Source organism: Oryctolagus cuniculus, chromosome 17 (genome assembly GCF_051225735.1).
Source record: "Oryctolagus cuniculus isolate XC-2025 breed Fujian yellow rabbit chromosome 17, ASM5122573v1, whole genome shotgun sequence".
In the NCBI taxonomy this organism is placed as follows: Eukaryota; Metazoa; Chordata; class Mammalia; order Lagomorpha; family Leporidae; genus Oryctolagus; species Oryctolagus cuniculus.
Window position 1 is genome coordinate 47,401,047 of NC_142883.1, and position 18,268 is coordinate 47,419,314.

Below are 18,268 nucleotides of genomic sequence, written 5' to 3' on the forward strand. Positions count from 1 at the left end.
GGGGGGCGAATGTCAATGTGGCCCACCCAGGCGGGAAGTGCAGAGCCTGCAGGCACACATCAGACACGGGGGCCTTTGCGGGCTGCAGCTCGGCTCCCACCACAGAACGCCCCGCGGCCCAGACCCAGGGTCACCAGCGGTCACCAGCATATGAGGACGGTGGCAGCTGGCCCCACCCTTCACTCTTCCCAAGTGACTCTCCTGGCAGACCCCTTTGCCCCTCTTCTGGTGAGCACCCCTGCGATCGAGTAAAGGGGGGTGTGGGTTTCTCCTGCTGCCTCACAGGTAGGGAGCACTGGGCCCGGGGGGGGGGGCTTGGAAGGTGGCTGGGGCTCCACTCTGTGGACCACGTGAGTGTCCCACACTTGGCAGCAGGAGGGCAGTGACAGGACACCACGCCCGCAGGGTGTGAGCATGTGCACAGGGCCTCCCTCCTCACCTTGCCCTCCCTGCCTCTGACCCTGGTCGCAGGACTGCCCTGTAGGGCTGTGCTTTTTGCTCCCCAGCAATGCCACCCCTGTGTGCCCTCAGGGGTCTGCCCTGTAGGACCCCCTCTCCCACCCCGCTATGCAGCCCACTCATGCTTCCCTCTGTGGCTTTGTCCTGCTGGCACCTCACCACTGAGAAGGTCCAACTTGGTAATTACCTCTTTTTTAATTAGATTTTTTTATTTATTTGAAAGGCAGCGTTAGAGAGAGGCAGAGGCAGAGAGAGAGAGAGAGAGAGAGAGATCTTCCATCCGCTGGTTCATTCTCCAAATGGCCACAATGACCCGATCTGAGCTGATCCGAAGCCAGGAGCCAGGAGCCAGGAGCCAGGAGCTTATTCTGGGTGCAGGGACCCAAGGACTTGGGCCATCTTCTACTGCTTTCCCAGGCCGTAGCAGAGAGCTGGATCAGAAGTGGAGCAGCTGGGACTCGAACTGGCACCCATGTGGGATGCCGGCACCGCAGGCGGCTGCTTTACCCACTATGCCACAGCACTGGCCCCAGGTAATTATCTCTTGAATCTCATTTTGCCTGGAGCAGAGAGCGACCTCCTGGATGCTGCCACTCAGAGGGGATCAGTGTCTCTGGGTGACTGTCCCCAGGGCTGTGGGAGTGGGGAGAGGCAGCCTCCGAGGGCTCCCAGCCGTGTAGGTCCTGAACACTTGCATTGCCCTGTGCCTCGTGCCTCCGACTCGGCCTCCTGGGAGATGGCACTTAGAGACACCAGGGGCTTTAATACATGTCTGGATTCCTCTCTCTTCTCAGGGCCCTCCAAGGGAGTCTCGGAAGCTGCCATTGGCAGGAGCTCTGAGAGGCCCGGGAGAGAGGGGCGGGGGTGCTGTGGAGCCTGAGCCAATTTGGAGAAGCGCTGTGACCTGAGCACAGCCTGCAGCAGCGGTGTCACATCCTCCGTGCAGGCATGCCATTAGTGTGCCCGCTGCCACACACACGCCGGTGGCACAAAGACTGAGCCTTCTCCACCCTCCCGGTGCTTAGAAACTAACGGCTCTAATGAGAAATGAGAGCTGAAAGAAGAGAGACGGGGGGCGGGCCGCACCGCGCAGGCTGCTGCTGCGCGTGAGGCTGACCCACTTCTTTCCCAGGGAAGGGGCCTTGGGAGCCAGGCACCGAGATGATGCTGCAACGAGCTGTGGTCGCGCCCCTGGCGCTCACGGCTCCGGGGGCGGGGCCGACGGACCCTGCTCGGTACCTGCTCTCTTTCTTCCCTCTCTCCCCTGGGACAGCCTCTGTCCCTTCACCCTGTGGACTTTTCGGGGCCACAGACTACCCAGATTCCAGCAGTCCTCTTAAGACAGGTGAGGGAGAAAGTGCAGGTGGCAACCGTGGTGCCCGGCCCCGCCCCCAGCCTCCTACTTTTTTTCCCCATGGCTTTTTGGTTGTGCTGTGAGTTATTTAGCCAACAATCCATGTTTCTGTTTTTTTTTTTTTTTTTTTTTTTTTTTTTTTTTTTTTTTTTTTAGTGCTCATAGTTATTGGCAGCCTGAAAGGGGGGAGTCCGGCAGATTTCTACTGAAAGCACCGGGAGTTAAAAGGGACAATTGTAGGAGCCGAGAGGGAGAGGTCCAGCACAGAACTGAAAGGGTGTTTTAACGCACAAAGGTTCCTGACATTTTCCCAGAGTAGACAGAGGTAAAACAAAATTGGCCCATTAGAGCTGATAGTGGGGGATTGGTGACATGGGGTCGGGTGGTGCTGCACTCCCACTCGGAGGACAGCGAGCCCGGAGAGCCTGGCTGGGAGATGAGCCTGCACAGGGTCACAGCCGTGCCAGTCAGAGGATGGACACAGCAGGCGGGGCTGGCGCCAGCGTTGGGAGCAGTCCTTAAGCTGCCAGGTGGAGGGCCTGGGTTCCAGTCCCCGCTCCACTCCTGACTCCAGCTCCCTGCTAACGTGCACCCTGGGAGAGCAGGCGATGGCTCAGGTGCCTGAGTCCCTCCTACCCTCCTGGCAGACCTGAATGGCGTTCCTGGCTCCTGACGGCAGCCCGGCCCAGACCTGGTTCTTGTGGGCATTTGGGGAGTGAACCAGCAGATGGAAGATCTCTTCCGTCTCTTCTCTCTCTGGCTCTCCCTCTCTGTAACCCTGCCTTTCTAATAGACAAAACTTTATTTAAAAATTTTTAAAGGCACACAGAGAAAGACAGGCTTCCTCCAGGTCAGTGAGAGGTGGAGACTTGAGGAGGGGGGTCTGGCTGGGTATGACTGCGGACAGCCCGGACAGCCCATGCAAATCTGAGGGAGGAGGCCTCCCAGGGAGCCTCCGTCTCCAGTCTCCAGCAAACTCGGTCCTCTCTGAGCCCAGGCCCCGCAGCTCAGCCTTTGGAAGCCTTCCCGCAGCTGCCAGCTCCCCCAGACCTGCTCGCAGGCCAGGCCGTGCTGGTGCCTGCTGGCCCTGTGGCAGAGTGCTGAGTGATTAGCTAGGTGATGAGTAAACATTTGCTAAATGGGATTCTTGGCTCCCTGGCAATGCACAGGCCCAGCAGGGGAGGGAGCGGGGTATGGGTTGGGGGCGAGGGCTCTTCCCTGTGGTGAGCAGAGTGAGCCAGGGGGTGTTGGGCAGGCCAGGAGAGGGGTGTGGGTGAATGGAGAGCTGGGGGTGCAGGACCTCTGCGCTTAAACGGTTACGGTTACGGGAACACTTTCCCAGCGTGGAAGCAGCAGGTGTCTGGGAACGGGACTGTGGCCCGGGCAGGCTTCCAGTGAGCAGGCGAGCGCTCCAGCTTGCTGGCACCGGGGAAAGCTCTGGCTGTGTGCTAGAGGCAAATGGCACGGATGGAACTGTTGAGGAGCATTGGCAAGGGGACCTTGAGCTCGGGGAGGGGCTGGGGGGCTTGGGGGGCACCCGAGTGGGGAAGCTCTGAATTCCTCCACTGCCAGGGCACAGCCCAAGGGCCTCCCCCTTACCAGGCCGGGCTCCCACACCTCCTGGACTCAAGGGTCTGCAGAGCCAGTGTGTGCCCCCAGCCCTCTGCCCAGAATACGCCCCACATGGCTGGCCTGGCCGACTCACCAGGAGACCCGAGACCCAACGGGGTCTCTTCCTCCTCCAAGTCCTCTCTGACTGCCCCACCCCCGCCGAGTTCCCCACTTCCGGAGGGCGGGGGGGGGGGGGACTGTCGCAGGCAGGAATCCCATGCTGGTAGTCACACTTGTTTCCACTTGTAGGCCCCCAGCTCCTTGCTGAGAGCCACACCCTCTCCCTTTGATGTACCCAGAGCCTGGACAACAGCTCAGCATCTGTCTGTGGCATGCACTCTAGGGGGTGGCCCCTTCTGGGGGCCATGGGAAGAGCTTGTGTGGGGAGATCCTGAGGCTGGCTCTGCTCCCGGGAACCCAGAGTGGAGAGCATGTAGGGGCGGAAGTGGCCCAGCCAAAGTGCAGAGCAGAGGCTGAAAGTTTTTTGGAACTGGGAAGGTGGCCGCAGCCTCAGAGTGGAGGAGGGGCGCCTCGGTGCACCTCTCCCTGCCCTGAACCCGGGTCTCGGTGGCAGGAGGTTTGGGGCAGCTGTGTCACTGCATGGCAGGTGAGCTGCTGAGTGCCCTCGCCCGTGTCAGAGCAGGGCCGTGGTGGGAGCCCCCACAGGCCCAGGACTGCTCCCTCTGCCACCACAGGGCTCCCGGTCCCGAGGATCTGTCCAGAGGGCCTGAAACCATGGGCCTTCTGCCCTCCGTGTGGGCAGCTCTCTCCTCCCTGCACAGCCAGAGGGGCCCGTGCGACCTCCAGGCCCCTCCTGCAGCTATGTGGGCCGCTCCCTGGCCCCCTGGATGGCCCCAGGGCCCAGGGAACTGGCTGTTCCCCTGCAGCCCCACCACCACCCTCTGAGAATCAGGAGCTCTTGGGAACAGGCCGGGAAGGATCCGGGACCAGCCTGCTTTGGGGAGAGGCGCAGACAGGCAGCCAAATCAGCGCCGCCAGAATGTGGGAAGTGAATCATGCGGTGTGCAGGCGAGGGGAGGACTGGGGGGAACAAAGAACACGTGTGTGCAAGCGTGTGTGCGCTCCGCGTGCCCCTGCCCCCCACGGCTCCTCCCACCAACAAAGCCGTGCCCAGCCAGCCTTGCCTGCCAGAGCCCGGGCTCCGCTACCCGTCAGGAATGCGGGGTTTGGAAATGAAAAACAGGGTTCTTGTCCAAGAGAAACGTTTTTATTGGTATCATTTTCCTCCCTTAATTGGATTCGGCATTTCTCCTTGTACACATCTTCTCGGGTGGGAAGTTCAGGTCTGTGCAAAGCGCAAAAGAGATTGTGCCCACCTGGCCCAGTCAGCAGCACGGCCAGTTCTGGTCCCCGTGCACCGTCTGCTCCCACTCCTGACCCCTGAGTCTGCCACCCCCTGACCTCTGTCTGGCTCCGGGCGCCTCCTGGCCAGGGCCTCCATAGTGTGGAAGGGCCTGAGAAGATTCTGGAAACGCCCTCAGGGCTTCCCTTCTGCTAATGCCCCTGGTACTTCCCTCTGGACAGCCTACACAGCGCCCTCGCCAGGCTGCCTACCACATAGCGGCAAGGAGAACTCCAGCTGTGGTGGAGGCCCAGGCCATGCTCGGTGTCCACACTGTCCACACTGTCCACACTGTCGCTGGCCAAACGCTAGGCCGATGACCCCATCCAGCCTGTGGACTAACACTGTGGATGCTGCCGCGTCTGCTGGTTTCAGAAACCGAGGCCCCCTTCCTCCCCTTCTCCAGCCAGCCAGGCCTGGGCTTCCCGCGGCTCACCCTGACGCCCACAGCTACCGTAGGAAGGGGGGAGGGAAGCTCGGGGTGACAGACAGGCTGTGTTGCATAAAAAAAACCAAGGTGATGCTCTAAATGTCTAAGAATATTGGTCCCCTGAAGTGATTCTCACCGCCTTCCCTTCTCCCTAACCCTCGCTGCTGCTGGCAGGCCCCTGGCAGGTCCAGCGAGTGCAGGGGCCCCCGTAGCCAGGTTAGGATTCTAGACACAAATGCTATACCTTGTTCTTGCTAGAAGTCCCTAGTATGATCCTTAGTTCGGCAGACATAGTTTTCCGTGTAGTTTATAAACATGATGAGACGTAGAGTTTGGAGCTGGAGTGGGGCGGGCATCCTGTGCATGTGAGTGTGTGTCTGCGTGTGTGTACATATACGTGTCGGGTGTGTGTATATATATATGTATATATAAGTGGACGTAGGTAGAAAACTGCACCTTCTGAGAACCTCACTGCAGGTGGTGAAGTTCTACGTTTCAGCCTCTGATGATCTTTCCTTTGGTAATTGGTTCTTGGACCCCAGCAGTTGGGCCTGGGTCTGCCAGGGTGGCCTGAGACATCAGGAATGAGAGGCGTTGCCCCCCAAGGAAGGGCCCAAGGTGGAGCGGGATTGCATTCAGGGCAGGGACAAGTTGCCACCTGCTCCAGGGCTCCCGGGCTGCTGGTCGACCCAGCCTCTTGGACGAGTCTGGTTGTTCTCCTCCAAGCCCTAACCGTGGGCCCTTTGGACCTCTCTCAGCGGTCAGCATCCGCAAGAGCCCAGGTCCTGGGAAGGGCGTTCGTCCCGTCGTTGCTAATGAATTTGAGCTGTGCGCCTTTCTCTGCCTTGCTGGAGCCCACGCTGTCCGTGGGCGGTCGGCTTGGCGGGGGCTGGCGGGGACAGCTGGTGCTAATCCCCTCCCACCTAGGGCTGTACACTTTGGGTTTATAATCCACGGGGTAGGGTCCAGCCAGCGGCCGAAGGCTCTCTCAGCCATTTCCTGCTACCCAGCAGCTGCTCCCCTGGTTAAAAAAAAAAAAAAAGAAGAAGAAGAAGAAAAGGGAATTCTGTCCCTTGGTGGACACGTGGCAGTGCGGGGGGCCAGCACCCTGGGTCCTCAACGGAGAGTGACTGCCAGCCCCAGTATCCAGGCCAGGAGCGAGGCCCCCAGGAAGCTGCCTGAGGAGGCCTGCTGCACCCCGCTGGGGGCACGGATGGGGGTCCTGCGGGCACACTTGCCCTTCCTCTTGGGCCGTGCCGTGGGCAGAGTGTCGAAACTGAACTTGTGCTGGTAGTCGGGCACGTAGTCCTGCAGCTCCTGCATCTGCTTCCCGGAGCCGGCCTTCGAGACCTGGTTGCGGTTCCTGTGGCTGGTGCAGTTCTTGCCTGGCTTCTTGTGGCCCGGCCGGGAGCCGGGCAGGTGGCCATGCGGGTGGCCCTTGTCCCTGGCGGGGCCGTGGGATGGTGGGTGGTGCTCCTTGCGGGCGGCCCTGTCCGTGGTGGTGAGCGTGTGCGACTTGATCTGGTGCGGGGACGCTGGCCCGGTGCAGTTCCGGAAGTCCTCGGCCCTCAGCAGCTTCAGATCCTGGCCTTGCCGGGGCTCAGGTGACGCGCAGGGGACAGCCGAGCTGGAGCCGCGGAACCTCCGCAGCCACTCCCACAAGGAGCGCGCCCGGCAGCCGCAGTCCCAAGCGTTGCCGTTGAGGCGGAGGAACTCCAGGGCGGCCAGCGGGGCCAGGCAGTCGCCCTGCAGCTCCGTGAGGCTGTTGTTGAACAGGAAGAGGGTGGTCAGCCTGTGCAGGTCGTGGAAAGCCCGGTGGTGCACCCAGCGCAGCTGGTTCTCGTGCAGCAGCAGGCGGTCCAGGTTCACCAGCCCCCGGAAGGTGTCCTGGCCCAGGCTCCACAGCTTGTTGCCATGGAGGAACAGGTGGCTGAGGTTGACCAGGTCCACAAAGATGTCATCCTGGAGGTACTCGATGTGGTTTTCCTGCAGGTAGAGGTACTGCAGGCTGTGCAGGCCGCTAAAGATGCCCGCCGGCAGGGCGCTGAGCCCGCACTTATAGAGGTAGAGGGCGTGGAGCTTCACCAGGCCCTGGAAGGTCTCGGGGGCCAGCGTCCGCAGCTGCCGGTTGTCACCGAGGTCCAGCTCCTCCAGGTGCACGAAGCCCTCGAAGGTGCCGGGGTCGATGAAGGTGAGGTTGTTGGAGTAGATCCACAGGGTGACCATGGCGGGGCTGAAGTGGCCAGGCTGCAGGAGGCTGATGCGGTTGTTCTGTAGGAAGATGCGCTCGCTGTCCTCAGGGATGCCCTCGGGGATGGCGGCGAAATTGTGCGCCTGGCAGCTGACCGTCATGGGCGCCGGGTAGCACACACAGTCCCTCGGGCAGCCGCCGCTCAGTGGCAGCTCCCCGGCCAGCAGCAGCAGCAGCAGCAGCAGCTCCACACAGCACCCTGGCAGGGAGACACAGCACAGCCAGGTCAGGGGCCGCGCGGGGAGGGGGGGCGCCGGCAGGAGATGGGTACGCAACCGCCCCCCCCAGCACATGGATGCTGTTTGTGTTGGCTGCTGGGAGCCACTTGGGACCAGGTGCTTCTTCCTAGTGCTGGGCATCCACACCTCTCCTGGGGCAGGCGAGTTTGGGGTGAAGACCCCGATCACCCCCACCCCACAGTGGCTGAGCCCTGCCTCTCGGGCTTAGTCAGGCATGCCAGCTGGGGTGGGGCTGCGATCTCTGTACACAGCCAGGCCGCCGTGGGCTCTCATCCCAGCTCTGCCGCCTGCTTCCTGCTCTCTGTGTTCACAGACAGTGGCGTGCTGTGGTTCCAGCAAAGGAAATCTCTCACAGAGCACCAGGTTATTCCCAACCACACAGCGTGCACACGGCACCAAGGTGCACTGCACGAGGTGTCCTGTACACTCTGTCTTCCGTGTCCCCCAATACGCAGCACCTCCTCCGTGCCTCAGTTTCCTCTTATCTAAAATATGGACAGCCATAGCTCTGTCTTACACAGTGTTGCAGAGGTCCCGAGAGGGGGCCTGGTCGGGTGACAGCAGGGCCGACACACAAAGCCGCTGTGGAGCCCACGAAGCTGCCAGCTGAGGCCTAGTGCTTCCCCGTCCCTGCCCCGCCCCAGCTCCCAGGCTGCGGCTGCACGACCAGGCTTACCTCTCGACTGTCCAGAGCATTTCCTCTGTAGCTTCCCCCTAATTGGGCATTAATTAGGCATTCTTTAATGGATCCTTAAAATAATTTATTTTCGGATGCGTCCAGCCTGTGGTCGGATAAGAGCCCCACGCTCGTTACCAGAGCAGCCTCATTATGGACGCTCATCGTCACCTGCCCTTTCCAGGGTCACAGCTGTCCCGAGCGGCCTGCGAGGTGCGCCAGGGTGTGGGCAACAGGCTCCTCCCTGCCTGGTTGGCCTCTTGCCCCTTCTGTCCCAGCCTTTCCGGCCAGGCCTCTGGGGACAGCCACAGCGCCTGGGGCAGCTCAGCGGGTTTTTCTCCTGCCAGCTGCGCCCCGGACACGCAGGACGGGAAGACCACCCTCCTGGCCACCCCCACACCCAGCCTCTCGTCGGCCGGAAGCCCATTCTCCCGGGCCTGCCACTACTCGGGCTCTGGGCCGAGCAGGCCTCATTGCCACTGCCGCCCCCTCGTTCCAGGCAGAAATGGCGCTGTAAATAAGTGACAGCTCCCAGCTGTTGGGCGTTATGGGCTCCCAGAGTGGCAGCTGCTTCCCGTCCCCCTGTAATCACCCGGCTCCGACCGAACGTTTCCTACATACAAAAATCATCGCACATAATTTGCTTTCTGCATAATTGGGTTCGGTTGCGATTTCAGAGCAATTATGACCTGGGAGGCAGTGGCGGTGCGGCAGCACGGCTTGGAGGGCCCTTTGTGGGCGCGGCCATGCTCCATGCGGCCTCTGCTGTGCCTTCAGTCACCCCAGCCCCTGGACAGCCTGCAGGCCAGGCCAAGCTGCTGCCCCGCAGCTTCAGTTCCTCCCCGCCAGAACGTGAATGGCCACGACGGCTAAGGGCAGCCCTCCCCACTCCAGTCCCCCAGTGCCCGTTTTGCTTAGGGAGGTGGGGCAGGGGTGTAAGAGAGTAGGGGCGGGGGCTCCAAATCCCAGCCACACCAGGGGACCCTGCACCTGTCTCCTGCTTTAAGCCCCTACAGCCAGGGCTGGGGGAGGCCCAACCTTAGGCAGAGCCGACGAAACCCCTCCCCTCTCTCCTTTCCCGCTGCTCACCCCTGCCGAAGCCTCCCCCAGGGAGCGGCTCTACCCTGCAGCTCTGGGGGCACCAGGCCGTCCCTCCTGGCCCCCGGGGTGCCTGTTCCACATCTCAGGCAGAAGGACCCAGGCCAGGGCTGCACAAGCCCCCAGGGGGTCCTGCAGACAGGAAGGTACGGCTTCCCCGTGGGCAGTTGTGAGCGGGGGTGAGCCGCGGGGCTGGCGCTGACCCCACCCGACATCTGTCCAGCTTAGTGGAGTTTACAGCGGGCGTTGCTCAGGGCCAGAGCTGCCTCCCCCGCTGGACTGTGGCTCTGTTTCTGGGAGCCCCAGCATGGGGCTCTTTGAAATGACATCCAGAGAAACTGGGAGCCCCCTGGGGAGGCGTAGCCCCCTCAGAAAGCAGCGTCAGGCACAGGGGAATCAGGGGAGGGGCCCCCAGTGGAAGTGAAAAGCCAAACCGCCCAAAGGTGTGGGTGGGAGGAGCCTGGGGCAGGGGTGGGGTGAAGGCGAGGTCCCTGGAAGGAGCCTCCTGCCCTTCCACTGCGAGGGCCACAGAAGGGGGAGGCAGGGGCCCCAGCCAAGCCTGGCTTACACCCCTGTTATCTTGAGGAAGACGGGTGGGGGGGGCTGACACAGCACAGTGACTTCCTTCCAAAGACCAGAGGATGACTGAGGCATCTCTGGAAGCCGGCTGGCTGGTGGGATCTGAATCGGGGGGGGGGGGGGTTCTCTACCCTGTGGTACTGCCCGGATGCCAGGGGCACCAGAGAGGCTGCCCCTCCTACAGGGGGATGGGTGGTCCCAGCCAAGTCTGCGTCTCCGCCCTGGAAGCCTGCTCCAGTCCAGGACCCTGGATCCCCTGTCCCCAGGCCACTGCTTCTTCCCAGGGAGGCACTCATTCCCACGGCTCCTCCCCTGCCCCTCCGTGCAGCCCTTGGGAGCCCTGACCCGCTGATCACCAGATTAATGTGGTAACAAGGAGGCCCTCTTTGCTGTGCATTGTAAGGTTGCAAATGAGCAGGGATCCAAGTCTCCCTGGAGGAGCCTCCCGGCCCCCTCCCGCATTGGGCAGGGGTGGGGAAGAGAGCAAGGATGGGCCTTCCCCAGGCCTTCCTCTTCCTTCCCCGCCTCCTCCTCCTCCCGCAGGGCTCACTCTGCCCTCTACTCAGCCACTCCTGAGGCCCCTGGCCTCTCACACCTGAGCTTACCTGCATCCCTGCAGCCTTTCACTAGCTCTGTTTACCACTTGCCGCCTAGCATTGGCGGTACCTTCGTGGGAGGGGCCCTCGACAGGGTGGGGGGGGGCTCTTAGGGGTCTTGGGGGAGGGCCCATCCCAGGTTGGTGCTGGGCACTTGGGCATTTGTGTGGAGAGTGGTGGGGCTCAGTGAAGCCCCCCACCTTGCCTATGCCACCATGCACATCGCTCTGTCACTGCTCAGCTGCCAGACACGGGCAGGTCCTCAACTTGCTGGAATATTTAATCTGTGAAAGGGGATAAGAAGGGTCCTGGCCCCATGGGGCTGCCTTGGATTCAGTGAGAGGCTGCATGCTTGGTGCCCAGCCCAGCGTGCAGCTCCAACCGTGTGGTCTGGGAGAGCTGGGATTGTCAGGGCCTCCTCCCGGCAAACCCCAGACCCGGCCTGCTGGACAGACTGGGGGCAGAGAGGAGAGCATGGAACCCAAGGCCGCTCAGCAGCCCCCAGATGTGTGTGTGAATGAAGGATCCCGTGGGGGCCAGACCTGGTGGGGACGATGGACAGGGAAAGGCAAAGGGCACAGTGCGTGCAAAGGCACGGAGGTTCGACACAGGTGACAGGGGTCCCTCTAACCCCTGCCGCTCTCTCAGGCTCCATGTGTGCAGAGCTCTCCTGGGCTGGGGGAACCCTGGGCCGGGGAGGCAGAGAGCTCCCGACGGCACCAGGACTGACTGTGTGTCGGGGATCCTGCAGCATCCCGGCCCCTAGGAGCAGGAAGGAAGGGGAGGAGGACCCAGGCCCAACAGGGCACCGAGTTCTCCCTGCCCCGAGATGGGCTGGATTCCCCTGGGCACCCAGGCAGCCCGGGGTTCCCGCAAACCTGGAGACTGGGCAGCGGCAGGAGCAGCCCCTCTGGCCCTGCGGCCGCCCCCACCCCCACAGGACTGAGGTTCCCCTCTCCTGCCGCTCCCGCCTTGCAGCTGCTCCTCTCCAGGCTGATCGATGCTAACCCAATGCTCTCTGCTGGACGGATAATGGCCTCAGGCCAGGCCGGCAGCGCTCACAGGGCTGCTGGCGCCGGGGGTCACTAGGCATCGTCCCTCTTTGTCGGACCTAAATGCAGGCTCAATGCAGGCTCGTACTTAGTGAGTGCCCTCTGCCCTGGCAGCCCAGCCCAGCCCTGGAGACAAGGAAGCCGGCCAGGGCACAGCAGGGCTCCACTGGGCAACCCCCACTGCTGGGGTGGGGTGGGGTGGGCAGACCAGCCGGCCACACCCTGTCCCTGGCACAGGGCAGCAGGAAAAGCATGGACTTTGCGGCCAGAGAAACCTCAGTTCGCATCCTGCTCCCCCTCTAACAAGCATGTTGTGTTACTGGCATGAACCTGTAAAATAGGGCATTCAAGGCTCCAGCCTGGCCCCCCGGCCTGTGGACACCGGCGTCGCCGTCTCCACTACACGACCATCACTCAGATGTCATCTGATCCTCTCCACTCCAGGTTGAGGCAGCTCCTTCACTTCGGCTGCTTTGATCACAGCAAGTCCCCCTCTCTCACCTCACACCCACCGCTCAGAAATCCCATGTGAGTGTGGGGGTGTGTGTGTTGCGGTACAGTGAGTTAGGCCTCCACCTGCAATGCCAGTATCCTGTATTTGAGCACCGGTTTGAGCCCTGACTGCTCTGTTTCTGTCCAGCTCCCCGCTAATGCACCTGGGAAGGCACTGGGTGGTGGCCCCAGTGACTGGGCCCCTGCCACCCACGGGGAAGACTCAGTTGGAGTTCCAGGCTCCTGGGTTAGGCCTGGCCCAGCCCTGGCTGTTGGGGCCAGTTGGGGAGTGAACCAGGAGACAGATCTCTCTCTCCCCCTGTCACCTTGCCTTTCAAATAAACACATTTTAAAAAATAAGAAAAGAAAAAAGAAAATAAAATCTGTCTGCTCAGCTTCAGAATCGACCCTGCCTCTGCCCACCTCTCATGCCCACGACCCTCATCTCTCGCTGGGACTGGTGCTACAGCTGCCAGTGGCCTCTCTGGCGCACCCTCGCCCCCAGGGGTCGGATCCACGTCAGAGCAGGCCACTCCTCTGCTCCAGCCCTCCCCAGCTCCCACTTCACTCAGCAAGGTCCCTCCAAGTCGGTACCATGGCCCCGAGGCCCCGCTGATCGGGGCCTCCCCTTCTCTGTCCTCCGTGCCTCCAGCCTTTCACACGTCTGCTGCCCAGGGCATCTGTGCAGCCCGGCCTTCCCTGGGCAGCCGTGTCGAAGGCCTCCCTTCCCTGTTTCGCTCTGCTCCGCGGCGCGCGCCCTAACGTGCCACACAGCTCACTGCTGTCTCCCCTGCCCCGGGACCACAGTGATTGGTCTCTGTGTTCCTTGCGCACCATCCAGAGCTGGGGAAAAGCCTTTCTGAGGCTTTGGGAAGATTGAGGCCATGCCCAGAAGGCCCCAGGCCCTGGGCCTGGCTCATGACAGGCGCTTATTAAACACAGGGGCTCCAGGGTGACAGCAGAGACTTGGTCTTGGTTCTGTCCCCAGGCCTCTTGGTCTATCTCAGAGGTGACCAGATGGGAGGACGGCTTTGAGGAAGGGACATGCAGTCTCAGGCGTGCCCAAGGCCATGGGCAGGGTGAGCAGCCAGGGCAGGTTCAGCTGAGACTGAAGGCCTTCCCGGGACTGCCTCAAGCAAATCGGGCTGAGTCCCTCATGTCACCCCCACCCCAGGGCAGGACTGTGCCCCACCTTCCACAAAAACCCAGCTCAGGCTGCAGGAGAGGGTGCAGACAAACAGCACCAGCAGCCCGGGAAGAAGGCCTGGGCCCAGACCGAGCCTGTGTGTGGCTGTGGGCACAAGTGCATCTATGTGTGAGCGTGTACCTGAGTGTGCCACACGTGGCTGCGTGTGCGTGCCATGTGCACACATGTGTGTGTGCACGCAGCTCAGTCATGTATCTGCACGTAGAAGCACACTTGTCTCTGGGGACCGCATGTGATGTGGCTGCATGTGCATGCCCTGTGCACACGTGCAGGCACGTGTGTGTGTGCACGCTGCTCAGTCTTATCTGCACGTGGAGGAGCACGCTTGTCTCTGGGGACCACATGTGATGTGGCTGCATGTGCATACGTGCAGGCATGTGTGTGTGTGTGCACGTGGAGGAGCACGCTTGTCTCTGGGGACTGGATGTGGGGCTGGCGGCTGGGCCCCTTTCCTCCTGCAGCATCCTGGGTGGGAGGGGCACGCGATGTGGGGGTGTCCTGTCTCATCTCACGCTCACTGGCTTTGCCTTGAGCTCCAGCTCTCCCCCAGCACCGACCCCGCTGCATCCTGGACCCCTGGTGGTTCCTGGGTGCACCAGCATCACTCTCAGGCTCCTAACTGGAGTCATCTTTCGGCTTTCATCCACCCGGCTCGTCCCCGGCCATGGGCCTGGCCAGGAACTAAGTGGGCAGCCAGATTCTCAGGGGGCTGTGCTGGAGCTGCCCCTGGCTCCCCCACCACTTCCTGGCAGTGGAGGGCTCCACACAGGGGTGGGGGCCAGAGGCTGGCACACAGGCAGCTTTGCTCCTAGGCACTGCCCCGGCTCAAGGCCAGCACCTTTCACCTGGGCAACCTTCCAGCAGGTCACTAATCCAAGGTCTCGGTTTCTCAGTCTGGAAACTGAGAGTCAAAGCACCTGCCTTGGAGGTACTGGGAACGCTCACCAGAATTGCTGCATGGGGGCCTCCGTAAGGGGTGAGGATCACATTACTGCTTTTGTCAGCAGAGACAGCTCTTCCCTCCCGCCTGGGGCTCTGTCCCGCCCTGGGGACCCCCCCACCCGCCCCCTGCTGCCCCCAGGGCCCTGCAGATGGACCTGCCAGATAGGGTGGCCAGGGCCGGGCTTGGCCTCGGGACTGAGGTGCCCTGCCAGGCCGCAGCTGCAGGAGCGGCTGCCCCTGGACCTCTCCCCGAGACGACCTTGACTCTACCTGGACCTGGCAGCCCATGGGCTCCGCCCCCCCTCCTGCAGCCCTTCCACCAACCCAGGGTTTGTAAAATGCGTCCTCATGTCACTCACATTTGCTCCTCGTGTGGGGGCCTCAGAACCAGGCTGCCGCAGCCCAGGTTCCAGGGCTGAGGACTGGGGGCTTCTAAGCGTCTGTGCTCCCCAAGAAGTCTCAGTGGGAGGCCTGGCCACCCCGCCCTCCCCGGGCTCCCTTGTGGAGCCAACTGCTCCTCCCAAACTGCAGCCAGTGTAGACACCTGCGCCATCGTGGGTGTGTCCGGGGGTGGGGGCAAGGGACCCCCAGGAGAGCAGGACAGTCCTCAGCAGCAAATGTCAACAAGGAGGCCTGCAGAGGAGTGAGGTGGCCTCTACCAAATCCCGCAGGCCCCAGGTCGGGGCAGGTCTGAGATGGGAGCTGGGCTGAGGGACAGGAGCCCTGGCCTGGTCCCCACAGGGGCCGCCCCTTCCCTGCTGTCAGTGAGACGAATTCAGAGCTGACCTCTAGGCTTTGAGCACAGCCCTTGTGCTCTGAACCATCGCCACTCACTCCTTCACTGCAGCAGCTGAGCCCTGGCCTGGGAGATCCTTCCCTTGTGGGCCAGCATCCGGTGAGGAATGAAACAAGAAGAGACAGAGGCCCGGAGCAGCAAACTGTGCCACTGCCTGCGACTTAACCAGTGCCAGTGGTTCCTGTCCCAGCTGCTTCAATCCCCACCTAGCTCCCCATTAACATGCCTGGGAAAGCAGCAGCAAATGGTCCAAGTGCTTGGGCCCCTGCACCCATGTGGGAGACCCGGAAGAAGCTCCTGGCTCCTGGCTTCAGCCTAGCCCAGCACTGGCTGTTTTAGCCATTTGGGGAGTGAACCAGTGGATGGAAGACCTCTCTCTCTCTCTCTCTCTCTAACTCTGCCTTTCAAACTTTCAAATAAATAAATACATCTTTAAAAAATAATAAGTCTGCTTAGAGACCCATTTCCTGGCTCCCATGAGCCAACCCACAAAGCACCCAGGAGAGCGTAGCCTGAACTTCTGTGGCTCTTCCATGCCTCAGCCTCTAAGTCTTCTGGCTCTTGGGAGATCTTCCAAGTTATACAAGTGATCCACGCCCTCCCTGACTGCAAAGCATGAGCCCTGGCTTTCCCACCTTGCCTTTGGTTTGCGGAAGCCTGCTGGCCAGAGCTCCGTCCACCGCTGGGCACATCTACCCCAGACGGAAGGAGGAGTCAGGCATGCAGATGGGTGGGAGCTGCGCAGGACCCATGCTGCCCACGCTGGCAAGGACAATGGCAGCCATGGCAGGAACACTGGAGGTGCAAGTGGAGGCCACTCCATCTTTGCTTTGACCTGTGGAGCCCAACCAACTCTGGAAGATTCTGCAAGTTGCCAGATAGCCTTTAAGACATTTTTTTTAAAAGTATTTGACAGGCAGAGAGATAGGGAGAGACCGTCCATCCACCAGTTCACTCCCCACATGCCTGCAACAACAAAGACTGGGCCAGGCCAATGCCAAGAGCCTTGCAGGCTGAGTCTCCCACATGGGTGGCAGGGACCCAAACACTTAAACCGTCTCTGCTGTCTCCCAGGCCAGGGCTCAAACCCAGGCACTCAGACATGAGACGCGGGTGTCCCAAGCAGCTTCTTAACCAACACGGTGCCAACTGCCTGTAGCCTACATTATTTTTTGTTAAACATTTAAATATTTAAATATTTTTGCTTAAATGAGGTAAGGCTGTTGTTACAAGCAAATAAGAATCCTCACTGATGTGAGGTCCCTGTGCCTTAGCAGGGCTGACGCCCACTCCCATCGCAGCTCGAGGCCCTCGGGCTCCCCTCCCCTGCCTGCTTGGGGGGGCCGCCCCGCCTCCGAGGCAGATAATTCCAGAAGCAGGGCCATCAGCCGAGAGATGGGAGTAGATTTGTCCCCCAAGAACTGGCAGCTGAGGCACAGTGACCTGCTGGGAGATGTGTCCTCCTGGGATGGCCATCCTGAAGCAGCCCCCAGAGGTACCCTGGTGTCCTGCTGTCCCCAGTTTCTCTCCGCAGGTGGCCACATGCTCTAGAGGAGCTGGGCTCCCCACACACAAACTCCCAGGAATGAGTCTATTCAGCTGCTCCATTGTCAGTGATTGGTTTAGACGGGAGCATGCGACTTGATTCTGACCAATGAGGCACAAAGGAAGGGCCACCAAGGGACTTCTGGGAAAATTAGCTTTCCCCCTTTAAAAGGATGCGAGGAGAGCGTGTTCTCCTTCCTGCCTCCGGGGGTGCTGGGGTGAGGACAGAGGCTCCATCTTTGAACAGGAGGCCACCAGCGCACAGGCCAAAGCCCGCCTGCCAGAGGCAACCGGAGCAGAACTCCGGGGAGCGCCTGGCTCCAGTCCTGGAAATGCCAGAACTTCTCTTAGGTGGCGTGCTCAATTCTCTTCCTGTGAAGCCATTTTGGGTGGGCTTTCCATTATCTGCAGCCCCAAGTGTCCTAACACAGCTCTCAGCATCTCATCTGTGCTTAGCCAGCCAGGTGGGCTTCCTCTCGCTTACAACCAGAGATCTAACCCAGCCCATTCCTTGTCCTTCCCTGACCCGGCTCAGACAGGACCTGCTCCACGAAGCCTTCCCAGACCCTTCTGGGTTAGGGGCGCCCCCCTCCAAGCCTACTCTCCTGACATCACCGGCTTCCATCCCCAGAGCTGGGGAACTTCCGGGTGAATGACTGGCGCCTGGTATAAACAGACCATCCAGGCTGTGTGCGACTGAATGAATGAAGACTTAGTGGATGCAATTCTAGCCAGAAGTGAAGTCACCCGGGTGGCCTCACTGTGGGTAAATGCGGACCCACGAGAGCTTCCAGCTGCCCCAGCGCACCCCTGCCTCCCACAGGCAGCTCGGAGTATTCAGGGCCCAGCCCAGCTGGCCTCCCCTTCACTGCTGACCTGGGCCCAGCTCCGGCACGTGGCAGCCCCAGAACAAGGAGGTTTGGCCCAGGCAGCAAGGTCCCGAAGCCCCGCTTTCTCCTCTATGGCTTTTCTTTAAAGTCACTCATCTGATTTCCTTTCACTTTAAGGTAATTCTTGCCAGGTGTGGAAAACATGAAACACACTGAAGTTAAAAAGAAGAAAACTCACTACAGCCCCATTACCTTTGACAACTGTTGACAGGCCCTGCCTCGTCTCCGCTCCAGACGGCCTTCATTTGCATAGGGCTACACAATTAAAATAAACATTTATCCAAAGCGCTACATTGGGACTGTGCTATCCCATCTTCTCCTCCTCGGGCCATTCCATTCCCTCAGCACCACTCTGCGCTAAGGAAGCTGTGGGGAGCCCAGCAGGTAGACCCAGCTCGCAGCTGAGAAGGATCTACTGGGGAGACAGGCCCAAGGTCATTGCACCTTTGTGACAGCGAGTGTAGCCAGCCACCCACGAGACTATGAGAACTGTGGGGGCTCTCCTAGCCAGTGGGGGTAGGACCCCCTCAGAGGCCAGGTAATTCCAGCCAGAGGGAACAGTGCTGAGGGCCTACACACACACACACACACACACTCACACTCACACACACACACTCATACACACGTTAAGTAACAGAAGCAACAGTGATGCAGTAGGGGCCAGCGCTGTGGCATAGCGGGTAAAGCT

At 61.0% G+C, this 18,268-nt stretch overlaps 1 protein-coding gene across 5 annotated transcripts in view; it reads right to left on the reverse strand.

Moving 5' to 3' along the window:
* Nucleotides 1-4,630: 4,630 nt before the first annotated feature.
* The window catches only part of RTN4RL1 (reticulon 4 receptor like 1), a 77,480-nt gene continuing 63,842 nt past the window's right edge, over nt 4,631-18,268 (reverse strand). For 3 of the 5 annotated variants that reach the window (XM_089317603.1, XM_051824537.3, XM_089317606.1), the window contains one exon: nt 4,631-7,667. In XM_089317603.1, coding sequence (XP_089173729.1) covers nt 6,334-7,569 — 1,236 coding nt within the window. In that variant the 5' untranslated portion in view covers nt 7,570-7,667 and the 3' untranslated portion in view covers nt 4,631-6,333. Of the gene's footprint in view, nt 7,668-8,383; nt 8,560-17,772; nt 17,966-18,268 lie in introns of those variants that run through there. The other 2 variants (XM_089317605.1, XM_089317604.1) reach the window with 2 other exon arrangements.